Below are 15,604 nucleotides of genomic sequence, written 5' to 3' on the forward strand. Positions count from 1 at the left end.
ATAGTGTTAGATCATGTACTGTGGTTCGGTGTCAATTTTCTGAAGAATGAACAACACTTAACAATCTCTAGAGAAACGAACATCACTTGCAGTTATCTGTAGGTGGGGAAAAATTTACATGGAATCGAGAGGAAGACTTCTGGTTAGGTTTTAGGTGCAGACGAAAAGAACAAGTGGGAAATTGGTTGAATTCACTTTTTGTTGGTCTTTCAATTCAGCAAATTAACTAGCAGTATCCGAGTTAAGCAGTGCCGAGAGAGTACCAGCTTTGCCGGCACAGATATGCATATGACATAAGCTATATACTCTGGTTCAGAATGTATGCCTATTCAAGTTTGCTGAACCCGCAGCTCTTGTGAACGCACTACCAAAATTGCATCAGAAAATGAAGGTTTTCAAATGGAAAAAAGATTGAGGTTGAGAGCATGGTGGGTCTAAATTTTTTGGACTTAAATGGTATTAGAAACCAGAAGCGTTTAGCATTGTGCAAGTGTACTGCCATCACTGCCTCAATCTCCTTGTTCGAGTCTTTTATCGGTGCCATATTTTTTTCTTGTGGCAATGTCTCGCAGGTTCGACTACTACCTCTGAATACATTCAAGAGTTGAATCAGGCTATGGATGGCTTACAGGAGTAGCTTGTACTATTCTGCAGCATTCTACCATAACAGATATGGGTTCTGTTGCACTATGGAGTGACACCTTCAACATTAATCTTCTGAATCTACCCTCTCGCTGGACCAGTGTGATGTAAACCTTCTATGAGCTATGTCTACAAGCTCTTAGATCCAGCCGATGTATTTTAGCCATCGTGAATTTCACTGTAGATATTGTCGGGGTGAATCTTCAGGTCTATTTGTTTTGTACAGGCGTCTCTAATAAGGTCAAGCAATTTGTTGAAGTTTTGTTCCTATGATATGAAATAATAATCCTTGTACTCCGATCCATATTTTAATTGTCTGATGGATCAGAGGGAGCACTTCATTTTATCTAAAGGCTGCCGTTTTAGACATCAGCTGTCTTGGAAACACAACACAACAGTCATTAGTTTTTACTAAAAACGAGGTCCGATCACGATCAGTGCCTGGTGCGCGAAGGCGAGCTATTTCGTTCAATGCAAAGGGCAACCGATAACCCCCTTGCATGTGTAAAACGAGGCTGGCTTAACTACGACCCAGATTCTAGTACAAATTCAATTCAATTCCAAAAGCATCTTCCATGCTTGGTTGATACTTCAAAATTCTCCGGTACACATGACATGATTATTGCTAATCGCGGAAAACATCCGGCCGGCATTTACGCTATATATATTTTTTACTATCGGTCGAGGTATATATTACTACCAAACCAAACAAAGACAAAAGTATTATTATAGGTTGCTAAAATGTTGATAAGGTACATTTGGACAAGAACCAAATTAACTCACCACAATGCCTACCCATTTCATGAAGGCCCCATTTCCGGCTCTAAGATTGTGATGCTAAAATATAACCCCCTAGCTCTCTTATCCCGTTGACATGACGAATCAACCAAAGTGTTTCACTGCACTCTAAATCGCATGCGTTGTCCAAGAATCCTGCATGCATGTTTGCAGCATTGAAACAAATTCCCTCGCAGCATGCACCCTGAATTATTACAACAAAATGTCCTTGTTTATGTGGCATTTATATACACCGACCTCTTTTTCTCCGTCGCTGGGTGAGGTATCGTCGACCGGTGAAAACAACAACGGGTGGTGGCCCGCGGTTGTGGCAACGACAACGGCAGGCGGCGCAAATGGTGGCCGGGGTTGAAACGGGACGGCGACACTGTAATGCGGGAGGTCCTCGGTGTTGAAACGCGGCACGTACTCATCGGTTGCTACAAATTAAAGGCGACGGAGAAGCTGCAGAGAACAACGAGCTGAGGTCAGTGGTTCTGCTGTGTTTGCGGGAGAAATTCCTAGCTAGTTTTCTGAAAGTGGATTAACACTATAGCTTACTACTTTTGAAACCTGAATCACCTATATAAACAGTGATTTCGTTCAAAATTCATGTGTAACATCTGTTTATACAAGTTTACTCCCTCATTTCCTTCTCATGAACTCAAATCTTCAACGAAAAAGTTATATTTGATGAAGCACTTGTATAATATGAGAACCTTACAAGGAAAAATAAGCGGCAGATGGTTCGGTGGCAGCAATTAGCAACAGGGGAATTGCTTACCTGGTAGCTTCTGTTGGTTGGCAGTGCAAAAAGCAACCGAATGCAACTGTTGTTCTGAACTAGGCATGATCAGTTGATGATAAAGCATTAAGACTGTTTTTGTTCTCAGTGTGTCCTGACATTTAAACCGCAATTCCCAGAGGAATTACATCTATATAACAGCAAGGCGATGCTCACAAAATCATAAACATAGACTTCCAGAATCTCCACGATCAAAGTTTATCTTTACTACTGCTTAATTTGCAGTTTGGTTGGTCGTCGGTCCTTCCCCCAAAATTCACAGAAATTACATCCGTATGCCACCGCCCAAACTCCCGATTCGTTTTTCTCTTTCCTTTTCTCGCATCTCGCCCAGCCCACATGCCACCGCTGCTCCCCGCCCCGTGCGCCGCTGCCACCGCCCACCAGCCTCTCCTCTCCCGAAATCTCTCCTCTCCACTGGAACCCACTCGATCCCTTCGTTTCCCTCTCGATCCCTTCCTCTCCCTCACCATCCCTCCCGCGCCCGCCCCTCCATGTGCCGGTCCATGCCGCCGCCGCCGCCATGGGGTGCGGCACTGCCGGTCCCTGCCGCCGCCGCCGCCATGGGGTGACGCACTGCCGGTCCCCATGGACGCCGTCATGGGACGCAGTCCCGCCGCAGGGTAAGTTTCACAAATTAAGCCCATAGCAGGATAAGTTCCACAAATTAAGCCTATAGCAAGGTAAGTTTCACAAATTAAGGAAACCATGCGTAATCTATATTTGAGAAAATTAAGCCCATGTGAAAGGTAAGTTTCATAAATTAAGGTAAGTTCTGTGTTTGTCAATTACGTTTTGGAAAAGAAAAAATTCGATCGGTCGATGGACATGCGTAATCTATATTTGAGACGTAAATCATTGAAATATTTGTGTCTCCGTTGCAACCCACGGGTACTTAGCTAGTATAGATATATAGGACGGTCCAGATTAGTAACATGCCATACAATTGTTATACCAGCAAGCAAGCACATATAACAACAACATAATAACACCTAACTTAACACTAGAGGAAGGCACCAAATTAAAATAAACCAACTCTGCTAACTTAACTCACTCACAACCAGACCATGACTAGGTCTTCAGAAGCGACCAAGGATCACGTATATAAGAGCAATACTAATGACCTTCATACATACCCAAATTCAGTGCATGCCAGCACACATAAGCATTAATTCCTAGCTAGTTTTCTGAAAGTCAATCAACACGATATGATGTTGATCATCTGCCAAGACAAGATATTGACTTCATTGCTTTGACTTCTTCAACCCACCAAAACCCAAGACTAAACTGCTTGGATCAGGATGTCCCATCAACCAGCCCAAACCCACGGGAAATATCTGGACAAAATAGACCGCCCCAGAAACATAAAAAACCGACTGTATCTTTGCCATCTTTGATAATGGCGCCTGCAGGACATCAGATGATGATTATAAGATCTGAAAATAGAAATACAAGAAAAAAAAGATGACACATATCTGTAGAGATGATTTTTACCAGTGCAAATCATCAGGTCTACCTTGACTTGTCCAGAAAGTTGGTGCAGCAGCATCCTAAGCCTACCCTTCCAGGAATTCTGAACTTCCTTTGGAAGCCAGCCATCTGAGTGTATAGACCATGGGCGGATCCAGCATATAAGTCATGGGGGCCAATGCCCCCACTCAATTTTGATTCACTAGTACAAATGTTAGATTTTCACCATTGATGTCCCCACTAATTTAAGTTAGAGCTTCTTAAGAATGTCTAGGTGCGCCCTCTTAATTTTTTTTTCTGGCTCCGCCCTTGGTGTATACAGCTCCTCTTTCTTCATTAGGATTTCAGCGTACTGAACCACGGATTCTTTTTTCTCGTCCATGGTGAGAACCTGAGAGGCAAAAAATAATTTATGAAATTGTACACTATTAATAATCACTGGATAATGAGAATTTTGCTTGTTGAATAGTACTACTATATATAATTTTTGGGCGGGTATATAACTCACAGAAAAGGTAGAACCGTACATAGGAAATTGATATTGGCGTGTGTTCTTTACTTCAAAATTGAAGGAGTGGAGATGATAGCGAATGATGCGGAGAGAAATCATGCATGGATCAACTGATGAACATAATAACGAAGCTGGTACAGGTAGATGTGGGTAAACGAACCCTAGGTCTGATGCAGCTGAAAATTCCAGCTTGGGATTGGGATTGGTAGAGCCTTGCTGTTGGCCGGAGTGCAGAGCGGCCAAGGTGCCGGAGAGCCGCCACCGCCGCCATGGATCAATCGAGTTTCGCTTGATCAACTTGTTCGATCGGACCCTTGTTGGCCCTGTATATATGTGTACAAATCTGTAGTAAAAAAAGGAGGGAGCGGGTTCGAACGGACCTAGGATTAGGGATTAGGAGGGGAGAGCAGGTTCGAACGGATCTAGGATTATGGATCAATCGAGTTTCGCCTGATCAACTTGTTCGATCGGACCCTTGTTGCCCCTGTATATATGTGTAAAAATCTGTAGTAAAAATAGGAGGGAGCGGGTTCGAACGGACCTAGGATTAGGGATTAGGAGGGGAGAACGGGTTCGAACGGATCTAGGATTAGGGATTAGTTACTTTATCCTGGAGGTCATGCCCTCAGCCTATTTCACTCCAAATTTTTACCAAAGTTCCTTTTATCGCGAGATAAATTGGTAATCTTACTTTTTTTTGTATTTATTGTCATTGCACTTTATTAATATCAATCCAGTAGAACACAAATAAATCTGTCTTTGAAATATACAAAAAAAACATTGGGAAAAAAAAAGGCATATATCTCTGTAAATTTCCAAGCCGGTGTCGTTGGATGACGAAGAGACACCCACTGCCAAAACCCGCAAGAGACACATAGCCTGAAGTTGCTAGCCAGTCTCCAAATCCTCTTTTTAACATTCTTCCCCATCTCCATGGTGCATTTGGTTTTTGTCCATTTGTGCGCTAACAATTTTTGTCAACTACTGGCTAGAAAAAAAAATCTATATCAATATATTAAATTAGAGTTGGTGGTGATGGTACGGTCGTCGCGGTACGTCATTTCACCGAAATTATGAATCTGCCACCGCTGTTCCCACGCGCCTTTTAATCCCGGCTCCCGCAGTCCTCAAGCTCAGAAAATACACGTACCGCCTAAAAAAGAAAAAAAATACAAAGCCCTCATTGCTCCTCCTCCTCTCCTACGAATCTCACCCTCAACCCCTGCCCGATCCGGATCATGCCATTGCCCGCTGCCGCTCTTGGTCGCCTCCACCAGCTCGTGCGCGTCGGTAGCGTCCGCGTGCGGATCCGCGGCTCCGTCGCGCGCCCCGACCGCCGCCTCCACCGGCTCATGCGCGCCGATGGCTCTCCGCGGGACTTGGACGACAGTGTGATGAGCCTGAGGCCGGCATGGCGGTGGCCTCACGCAAGGCAGCAGGGACAGCGTCGGTGTGACCCATCGGTGACCCTCCCGACGGGCAGTGGCACGCGATGACCAGTGGCCATTCGTGGGCGGCACGCGGGCGCGACAAACAGGCGGACAAGGCTGCGAAAGGGCGGGCGGCGCACAGGCGTACCGGGCGGCAAGTAGGAGCAGGCAACGCGCGTGAGCGAACGAGTGGAGGCGGTGCGCACAAGCGGACGGCCGGACATGGCGGGACGAGAAGAGGAGGAGTTTGCACTCAGGGTGGAAAGAGAGGATAGCCAGAGAGAGAGATAAATTGGGAGAAACGATTTGAGAAATAAAGTACGGAGTAGGAGTAATAAGAGAGTAGAGTAAGCAAAATTTTATACTGGCACTTGCTTTATGTGATGGCTGTAGTTGTTTGTTGTCTGATATACCGATGCTTGTTGTTTAAATCATCATCACACAGGACGTCGAGCGGCTTGGACGGACTGAAGTGATAAACGTTATCATTGCTACATGTTCTTCATTATTCATGATTATATTGAGAAATCACTTCATGGATTCAGCAAAAAAGTTGAAAAACGGTCGCACATGACTTTTTTTTTACTGAAAGCTTTAGGCCATCAGACTTATTGCCATACACACATGATTTTTCAAGTGTGGTGTATGTGAGAAAAGTGGTAACCTGGAGGTAGAGGACAAAAAATTTGAGCATGTGTCACTTTTTCTTTACACGAGATATAAAAATAAAAAATGTGCAAAAGAGAAAGACTACAAATTCAGTTGAAACAATTTCCTATGTTGTTGAAGCGATTGGATCGAGGTATATTTTTTACTATTCCTTTTGTCCAGTATTAAGTGTCTTAAATTTGTTTAGATGCACATGTATATCTACACACCAAAATGTTTCTACAAACATGTGTATTTAGATAAAGTTGTGACAGTTAATACCAGACGGAAGAAGTACTTACTTATAAAGATCTATCCTTCCATTTCACAAAGAATGGCGCCCACATTTTTTGAGGTCGAACTTTGACCAATAATTAGACCATTTGTATGTAGATTATATGTTACAATTTTATATCGTTGGAAAAGTTTTTGAAATACGAATCTAATGATATAATTTTTGTAACACATAAAACTCAAATCATTAGTCTAATTGTTGGTCAAAACAAAATCTTGAAATGTGTGCGTGCCATTCTTTGTAAAATGGAAATGCGTGCCATTCTTTGTAAAATGAAAAGAGTAATCCGTTTGCTACTTCATATAAAGATCTACGTCAGTGACCGTCCTTCAATTGAGACTATTTCCTAAAATGTTAGGAACTGAACGGAGTTACACCCATTTAATATTACGATTTTTTGAGTGCAAAAGACTAGATTGATGTATATTTTGAGATAACTGTTATTCCGCCAAAATTGTGGAAACTGAAGGAAAAGAAATACACCTGAGCAACTTGTTTGAAAATAATCGATAATAATTTTGTGACAACACACGTGCATTGCTGCTCCCTCCAATCCATAATAAGTGTATTTAGTACTCCTTCCAATCAATAATAAGTGTATTTAGTACTCCCTCCATCCCATGTTAAGTGACGAAATATTACACGTATCTAGACACTTTTTTATGACGAAATATTACACGTATCTAGACACTTTTTATGACACTTGTGACCGATCAGAGGAAGTAGCAGATATAGAAACGATACGGCAATGCGAATAAAAGTCAAAACTCAGACCTCAGCATGCACTGCTTCCATTACTATTCACTGCTACCAGTTCTCAACTACATACACAGCAAGACAGTTTGGTTCCTTGACATGGCACGGCACACCAGCGACCATCACTCAACAGGTCCATCTATATTTCAGATTAATCCGGTATAAAATGAATGTCCATCAGTTCTTGACGAACTAAAATTCCTCAGCCCAAATGCAAACTGAACTTAAGGCAATCGGACGATGGCAAGTACACGAGAAGATGAAAAAAAAAAGGCCTACAAAGAGAATGCGGGGTGCTGCCTTCTTTCCAGGAGCAGAGACTTGAAAAAAAAAACACCGAGCTCTTACTTTCCTACTAGCTGCAGTTAGTTTCCGGGAGAAGGGCTGGAAGTTGGATCGGATTTGACAGTGGCTGCTGGCCGACCCGGAAGGCAATGCTCTTAGAATCTGAAGTCAGGTTCCACGTCCATTGCCCATCCAAACTTTGCGCAAATCGTCTTGCTGAAAATCTGCCAGCATAGTAGCCGGACCAAGAAGATTCTATTAATGAACTATAAAATGACATAACCAGGTTAAACGTTTAAATATGTTAGATTTGAAAATTGCAAAGCAAGTATAAAATGAGAAGTTGGCTGCCTGAAGAACACAAATTAAACCATGATGAAATAAATTATAGGGAGGTTTGCATAGAACAGAGATTTATATGGATTTAAATGAGGTTGTACTGTGCCCATAGGTAGATGATAATAGAAAATATTATCAGATATACACCTTTATGGACATACTATTGGACAACCTCCAGGTTTAAAGACTTAACATATTCAACATTTGGAACAAAAATTTGCAAGATAGGGAAACATAATGGACAATGGGTATGACATACTACAATATTATGTAGATAAGTAATATAATCATGCGTGCGAACCTTAAAATGGAGCAGCCTTGAAATAAAGTCATAGAACGAAGAAAGGAAACAAGTAAGGGTTCTTGAACTGTGATACCTTCTCGATTGGGACTTCATGGGTTTTGCACCATGCCACAGTAATTCTAGGATCAAGGTAGTTGATTTTTGATGTCCCTAGTGCTACTGTCTTCAAATCCTCTTTTGTCTTCTTTTCCATCTCCATTTTCTCTATCTTGGTTTCTATCTGAGAGATCTTCTTCTCGATCCTGCAAGTAGATTTTCTGAGATTATCAAATGAACTGTTCAAATGTACAAGATATGATATATGTATGTGTGATTGGGAGGTTACGCTTCAGGTGCCAAATTCCTCTTTGGCTTCCCGTCTGCACCTTTGCCTAGAGGCTTTCCTCTCTTCACTTTGACCAAGTCTTCTTTCAATTCATCTCTCTGGGCCTGGAGAAAAGAAGCAAATGATGACAAAAAGTTTACAGGACAAGAAATAGCACAAGTGTGAGCTAATCATTGGAGGCCAACAACTAACCACTAATTCATCAATCTTCTCATTCAACTTAGTCATCTGGGAATCATGCGATTTTGAGACAGCACGCTGATGGTTACAAATTATAGCAACCTGAGAAAACAAGAAGCACAGTTGAGTATAGAAAAATGACAATACACATTTCTTTTCAGGGGTTTTATACAAGAGCAACAGATTTTTACCTCTTTGTTTGCTCGTTGATATACAGCAATCTTCTCAAGAAGGGTTTTTCCCTCTTCTGTTTCTTGATGCAACTGTAATATCAGCACATTCATATGTATTTATTTGGATCAATAAAATATTATAACTGTAATACATGGTAGTCACATGAAACATGATAATGTTATGCATTCTTTCAGGAATGTAATTAAAAAATCAGACAACTGCAGTAATTGAAGATCCAGTGGTATCTCAGTGACATTGGCAGGCTAAATATTTGTTATTAACCTGAGCTGCAGGTATAAGCACAGCTATCTCGTACAACATATTGAAGTGCCAAAACAAAACAGCACAAATTATGCTCTTAAATTGTCTAACCCGTGACGAAGTTCAACTAATTACTTCATCACCCTAAGTCTGTGCAATCCTAAACCGTTCAACATAGTATAGTAGAAAACAGAGGCCTGGTAAGAAACGGCGAGTTTTGCTTTTAACTTACGATAGCATCCAAGGTGATGGAAGCATTATATGTACGGAAAACTTTTGCAGTAAGGCCAGGCATTAAGTCCTTCAGATGAGCATTTAATTTCGTTGTATCAAGTTTGTCGAAGACAGAATCTCCTGACTTTTTACCTAGAGAACCAGACAAGAGAAACACATGAGAATGACTTTAATAGTGCAGGAAGATATGGGCGGATAGGGCAGAAGCATGGGAGGTACCAGCTCGGAATTCCTCGATTGCCTTGTATACAGGTAATTCAACCTCTACAGTGTTGAAGTATCTTATAGAATCCTTACCAAGGAAGTCGAACTGTAAAGGCATCGAAAAACAGATAACATCAAAATCAAGTAATCATAGTGAGTAACCACCAAATATAAATAATGAAGATCATAACCTGAAGCTTATTTGGAGGCTCACAAGTAACATTATCAACCTTCAGTGTACAACAACCGACAGTATCAGCCTCATCGTCATCCTGAAAAGGCATGTAATATATGTCAACGAATATCAAAGCTCAATACAGATGGAATAAAGAAAAACTGCAGAAGGATCTATGCTGAAAGGAATATATTTCGGTAGGTAGTGGCCTGTCATGTAAATTCCTGGCAGCAATTAATCCTTCATAGAGCAGTCTTGATTAAAAAAGGTGATATTTATTGCAATGGTATCACTGATGCAGACAAGAAATACTATATAAAAGCAAGCATTGTTGTGCATCCAGCATAAAGGCAGAAGAATTGATGCAGCACATTGTATGCTTATGTCATATTGGCCAGAAAATACATCCCAGCATTCTGAAGTATAATGGAAAGATTTTCCATAACTACACAAATAGGTCCACAAGACAATACCTTTTCATTACCAGCCCTAAGGGCTAGTTTATCTATAAGATATGTTGCCACTGCAATTTGCTTCTTTGCAGTATCTTTGCACTTGAAATCCTTTGTGTAATTTACACGTATTTTGTTTATGTGATCCTGCCATGGCCATGTAGAAAAAGATCATTTGTACATGCAGACTTAAAAAATCCAAACACACAAACTGAACTTCCTCACCTTCAATTTTCGAGACTTTTCGTATTTCTCCTTGTCACTTTGTCCCTTTAGTGAGCTACTTGCTGCCAGGAAAACGTACTTGAAATCTTTTTGGCTGATCGGATCATTCCAAAAGGCCAACCATGTAACAGTATTGTCATGTTTGACTTCTTTCCAGCTGCACAACATATGAATAATAAAGACTCTATACATGTGATCTATACATATGGTAGCAGTGTCATCACAAATATATTTTAACATAAAAAATTACAGGATTTTATGGTACCTTTGTCCTTCCATTGGACACTCTGGGACTGGAGTTCCACTTCCAATGTTTATTGTAATATCACTTGGTAATATACGTCGCTTCAGTTTTCCCATCTGAAACAATGTAACAGTAGAAATCCTTAAAAATGAAGGTCCTCACTTAGAAACAGCAAAATATGTGAGCAAACATTCTCTAACCCCACCTTTGGATGCTCTCCCCGTCCCCTGAACAAGCCCGGTGGTTCTACTCTGAAATTGCCAACCTGAAATGAACACAATTTAGCCCAGAAGATACAACTGCTATGCATGTACAAGAAGTCAGGTATTGGAACAGCAACATAACAATTATTGTCAATAAGGTATTCATCTATCAATGGTTAACATGTCATTATGCGCATCTGGTGTAAAAATCTTGATTGATTAATGTCAACCTATCTATTGCTGACTAATAAGAAAGTGTCTATCTAGCACAAATGTATGATAACAAATAAAAAAAAGAAAGGAAAGATCTATGATTCAACAAAGTTTACAAGAAAATCAAAGTGCGGAAATAGGACCTTTTCTCTAGTGCCATCGACTACTGCCCACATGAACTTCTCCTCCTGTTTCAATTTCTCTTCCCGCAATGCTTTCTTCTCCTGTAAGCAAACAACCAGATTAATCACTTCAGATGATGGATGCAGAATAAATCTGCATTCTCCAGCCTACTAAGATGTTTGACACAGTTTTAAGTCACAATTCACCAACTTGGAAAATTATCAGACATTACATCGGAACAGTATAAACTATAATTCCATTCCACAGAACATCTCAAACATGCACAGCTTCACAGAAGTTATTAAATTTACCTCCGATGTCATCTGTTTTTTCTTCTCCTTCTCCCGGAGGTGCCATTCATAGATCGGGGTGAAATCACAGAGCTCAAATTTCTTGATGACATGGTTTTTACCAAGAATTTTTCTCCAGTCACCAAAAAAGTTGTCGATAAATGTTTTCTTTGTTGCGTACTCTGTGTCTTTCATCACAGCAAACATGGTTGCCACCTGCAACAGAGAGAAGAGAGAATTAGCAACAACAAAAAAAACAAATACAGAGAAGCACCCTGACCACTACATTATTCTATGTGCTACAATTCCAAAGTTGCAAAAGAAAGCGATAAACAGTAAAGCTCTATATATCACCTCCTCCTGTGCTGGAGTTAGCTCAACAGGTTGTCCATTGTAAAGCATTTTGACACCATGAGGACTGTATGGAGGGGGGAAAATAACACCATTGTGCTCCAAAGTAGACCATTTCTTTCCACCACCAGATCCTGGAGGGACCCTTAATGACTTTGAGAACTGGGAACTTTTCATTGGTTTCTTATTTTTATTTTTATTGTTGTCCTTCTTAAAAGATAAAGGACTCTTCTTTACTATATTCTTTGCAGGTGGCTTGCTTTTCGAAGACTCGCCCATTGTCGGTCTTCGTACCTCGTCAGCCTTGGATTCTCTTTTGACACTTGCAGAGGCATTAGTATCTGAAGGCTTGGCCTTCTTAGGAGCAGAGCTTGTTTGATTACTGTCATCACTTGGCCTTTTAACTGAATTTCGAGGAGCACTCGAATTATTATTTGGCCCCTTGTTGTTAGACAGGAGCTTGTCCTTTGAGTTTGAGACACTCGCAGATGCACCTGCATTAAGTCTTGAAAATCGGGCAGACAATGGCTTCTCATCTTCTGAATCATCAGAGACGTTGACTCTGCGTTTTGAAGCAGCATTGTTGGGTAACCTGCTGGCCAGTGGTTTCTCATCCTCTGAATCATCATCAGGTTGCTCAGTTTTAGGTGCAGTCTTCAACAAAACTGCCTTATTTGCGCTATTCGAAGCCACTTTTGCTGAGTTGATCTTCAGAGACAGTGGCTTATGATCATCATCTGAATCATCTGCCTTCTTACTTCCTGTCTCAACTTTCTTCAATTTCATGTCATCGATCTTTTTTCTAAACACAAGTGGTTTCTCATCATCCGAATCATCTGAGTTGCCAACTTCCACATGGGGTCTTTTCAGCTTACTCTGATCCACCGCATTAATCTTTTGACTACGTTCTGCGGAACTGTTCGGCGGAGAAGACCCAGGAGGCCGAGGGTTTGAACTAGTCGACTGTGGCCTCGGTGGCTGGGGCGAACTCAAAGCGCCATTCATCCCATTCCTCTGCGGATTCAAGGGCACAGCTTTAGGGCTCCTAACAGATGCGGCATTTCCCGAAGAGCCCTCCTGCTTCGAGGGGGCAGGCCTGTTCTTCACAGAGGCGCTTGACCTCTTGAAGGAAAGAGGGGCGTCGTCATCATCGTCATACATAACAGGATTGACAACAGCCATTGCTTGCTTGCAGTGGCAGGACGCCGGATCAAATAGACCGAGTCAGCCGCACCCTGCAAGCACAGTTCACCAATGTAAGCAAACCATAGGAGCCATGTTTCACCGGTCCAAAACAATACACAGATAGAAGAAATGGATCCAACGAAGCAGTTTACGCGCGAATCGTGTCATCGCTAGACGGTGTGCAATTTATAGGGGGTTTTCGTTATCTTCTAGTAGTTGGAACGCATGACCACAGAGAGCAAATCCTTCCTAGACATATCTGTTCCAACATCCAACTAACAAGTTTAATATCATCCACAGACACGACGCCAGCCAGACCACCAAACCCAGACCACCGCGCTCCAACGCGTCCCTCCCGCAGATCGACACCCCCGCGCGTAGAAACCGACCACCTTCGGACACCGTAATGGCGCCAACACGTCCCCAGTCCCCCGATCCAACCGCCGCGGCCACGTCGGGCCACCGGGCGCGGCCTCAGCCACGGCGCGCCCGGCCTCGCTCGATCGCCCGCACGAGGCACCAGTCCAACGCGGAAGATACAGGGAAAGGGAGACGCACCTAGGCGCGCGGGCGGCCGCCGCGTTCGGGGCGCCCTCAGCACAGGGGGGGCGGAAGCGGCCGTACGGATCTCGACGCGACGCACCCTCCGGCGATGCAACGGCGGCGGCGGCGGCGGCGGCCGGGGGAGTTAGGGTTAGGGCAGGGCTTCGGGGGCGCGGCTTATCTATCTCCTCCTTCCCCCCCTCCCGCGGCTCGCTCGTATTTCTATCGCTCGCTCGCTCGCTCGCTCTCGTCTTCCTGCCCTCGTGTTTTCCCCCCTTCTCTCTCTCTCACGCCAGAGAGATGGGTCAGGTCAGGACAGGGCTAGGAGAGAGAAAGCAGCCAGTGGGGTCCGCTTGCAGCGAGACAGACAGGCGGGCAGGAGAATGGAGCGTGAGGATATAGTGGGTCCAGGAGCACAGAATCCAGGCCCCACGTGGCAGAGAGAGAGGTTGCGTGGCGTGAGGCAGGAGGCTCACGGTTTTGCTACGCCCGGTGTGCGGTGGACCGGAAAAGTCCGGAAGCCTCCTCCTGTGCGTGGGGCCTTAGTGTCAGTGTGTGGTGCAGTCGGTGGGGGCGGGGTGTCGGTTGGCGCCAGCGTGTGAGCAAAAGCGTGAGGAGATGAACCCGCGGTTACGTTTCCAGAGCTCTGAAAAGCGGAAAATCGTCGATGGTTCATGTGTGTACTCCATTCTCGAGGAAATTGCATGCCGGGTTTTTAAACTTGGCAGGTATATTCAGTTTCATCCATTTACTTGCAAATTTGAAAAACGAGACCTTAAACTTGGCACGCCGATTCATTTTTGTCCAAATCAACGAATTCGGGCTAAATTCGGCCGTGCTGGCGGCTAATATGGACATGGCTGGCTCGGGCGGGTTCTTTTCGCGATTTTTGGGCGATGAAATCTTCCATTTTAATCCTTTGGAAGAGTTCGGTCTCGAACCTGTGGTCAAACCCTCGCTTGGAGGAGGTGACAACTGTGATATTTTCACAAAATACCCTTCCTCATCCTCTGACTATCCTCTCTGTAGCCACGATATGCTCTCATCCTCTAGGGCCAAGACATGATAGAGTCACCTCCCTCGCTGGTGAACCCACTTCGACCCTACATCGGCGACGTTCTTGCGATCGGTGGCGGCCAAGGGAACGGGGGAGGCGATGGGGGCAGTGGTGTTGACTGGTATACGACGAAGCAGCTGGCGGCGCTTCTGAACCATCGGTTCAAGACTTTGAAGGATTTGGCTTTGTGGACCGGGTACGAGACCTAACTCCTCATGGGGTTAAACGGAATACTCCATCGCCTAAAAATTTGCAAAAAAGACCCCTTATGCCAGCCATGTCTACGTTAGTTGCCAGCGTAGCCGAATTAATCATGAATTCGTTGATTTGGACTAGAATAAACCAATTTGCCAAGTTTAAGATCTCATTTTCAAAGTTTGCAAGTTAATGGATGAAACTGAACATGCCCGCCAAGTTTGAGGATCTGGCATGCAATTTCCTCTCCATTCTTTTTCCTTTCCCTTTCTTGTGGCGTGCTCCATTCAAAATAGCTGGATACGATTATTTCGTAGTTACATGGCATTACATTTATCATGTTGGCGAAGTATCCGGTGAAAACCATCTCTACGGTGCAAACTGTAAAAACTCCATCGAAAAAATTTCAAAAAATTCTCAAAAAAAATCACATATGTGACTGTGATGTTTTACAAACCTGCAAAATTTCAAGGTCAAAATCGAAAGCATTTGGGAGAAATTAAAAAGAAAAATTTATAATGAATAGTGTCAAATTCTGAAAAACCACTATCATGCAGAATTTGTCTTTTTCGCTGCTATCAAACGAAATTGAGTTTGGACTTGAAATTTTACATATATAAAACATCACTTTTCTAACATATGTGATTTTTTTTTAGAATTTTTGGACTTTTTTCCGTGGAGTTTTCACAGTTTTCACCGTAGAAGTGG

The 15,604-nt window shown here is 43.0% G+C and overlaps 1 protein-coding gene across 1 annotated transcript; it reads right to left on the bottom strand.

The window, feature by feature from the left end:
• Window positions 1-7,333: 7,333 nt before the first annotated feature.
• Window positions 7,334-13,914, bottom strand: LOC100844188 (DNA topoisomerase 1 beta). The gene is made up of 16 exons (XM_003573441.3): window positions 13,660-13,914; window positions 11,920-13,151; window positions 11,587-11,781; window positions 11,296-11,376; window positions 10,942-11,001; window positions 10,758-10,852; window positions 10,493-10,649; window positions 10,289-10,414; window positions 9,832-9,912; window positions 9,656-9,746; window positions 9,435-9,568; window positions 8,959-9,030; window positions 8,780-8,869; window positions 8,588-8,691; window positions 8,336-8,504; window positions 7,334-7,843 (listed from the first exon to the last, which is right to left on the bottom strand). Exons 2-16 carry the CDS (start codon window positions 13,096-13,098, stop codon window positions 7,775-7,777), a joined length of 2,703 nt encoding a protein of 900 aa, XP_003573489.1. The 5' UTR covers window positions 13,099-13,151; window positions 13,660-13,914; the 3' UTR covers window positions 7,334-7,774.
• Between the last annotated feature and the right edge of the window lie 1,690 nt (window positions 13,915-15,604).

This window comes from Brachypodium distachyon, chromosome 3 (genome assembly GCF_000005505.3).
Source record: "Brachypodium distachyon strain Bd21 chromosome 3, Brachypodium_distachyon_v3.0, whole genome shotgun sequence".
Classification (NCBI taxonomy): Eukaryota; Viridiplantae; Streptophyta; class Magnoliopsida; order Poales; family Poaceae; genus Brachypodium; species Brachypodium distachyon.

Bases quoted from the DNA above. Each gene is read 5' to 3' on its own strand.
- LOC100844188 (XM_003573441.3), bottom strand. From the start codon at position 13,098: ATGGCTGTTGTCAATCCTGTTATGTATGACGATGATGACGACGCCCCT. The intron at 10,650-10,757 runs GTACCATAAAAT...TATGTTGTGCAG, and splicing joins TGTCCAATGGAAGGACAAAG to CTGGAAAGAAGTCAAACATG. The intron at 9,569-9,655 runs GTACCTCCCATG...CTGGTTCTCTAG, and splicing joins AATCGAGGAATTCCGAGCTG to GTAAAAAGTCAGGAGATTCT.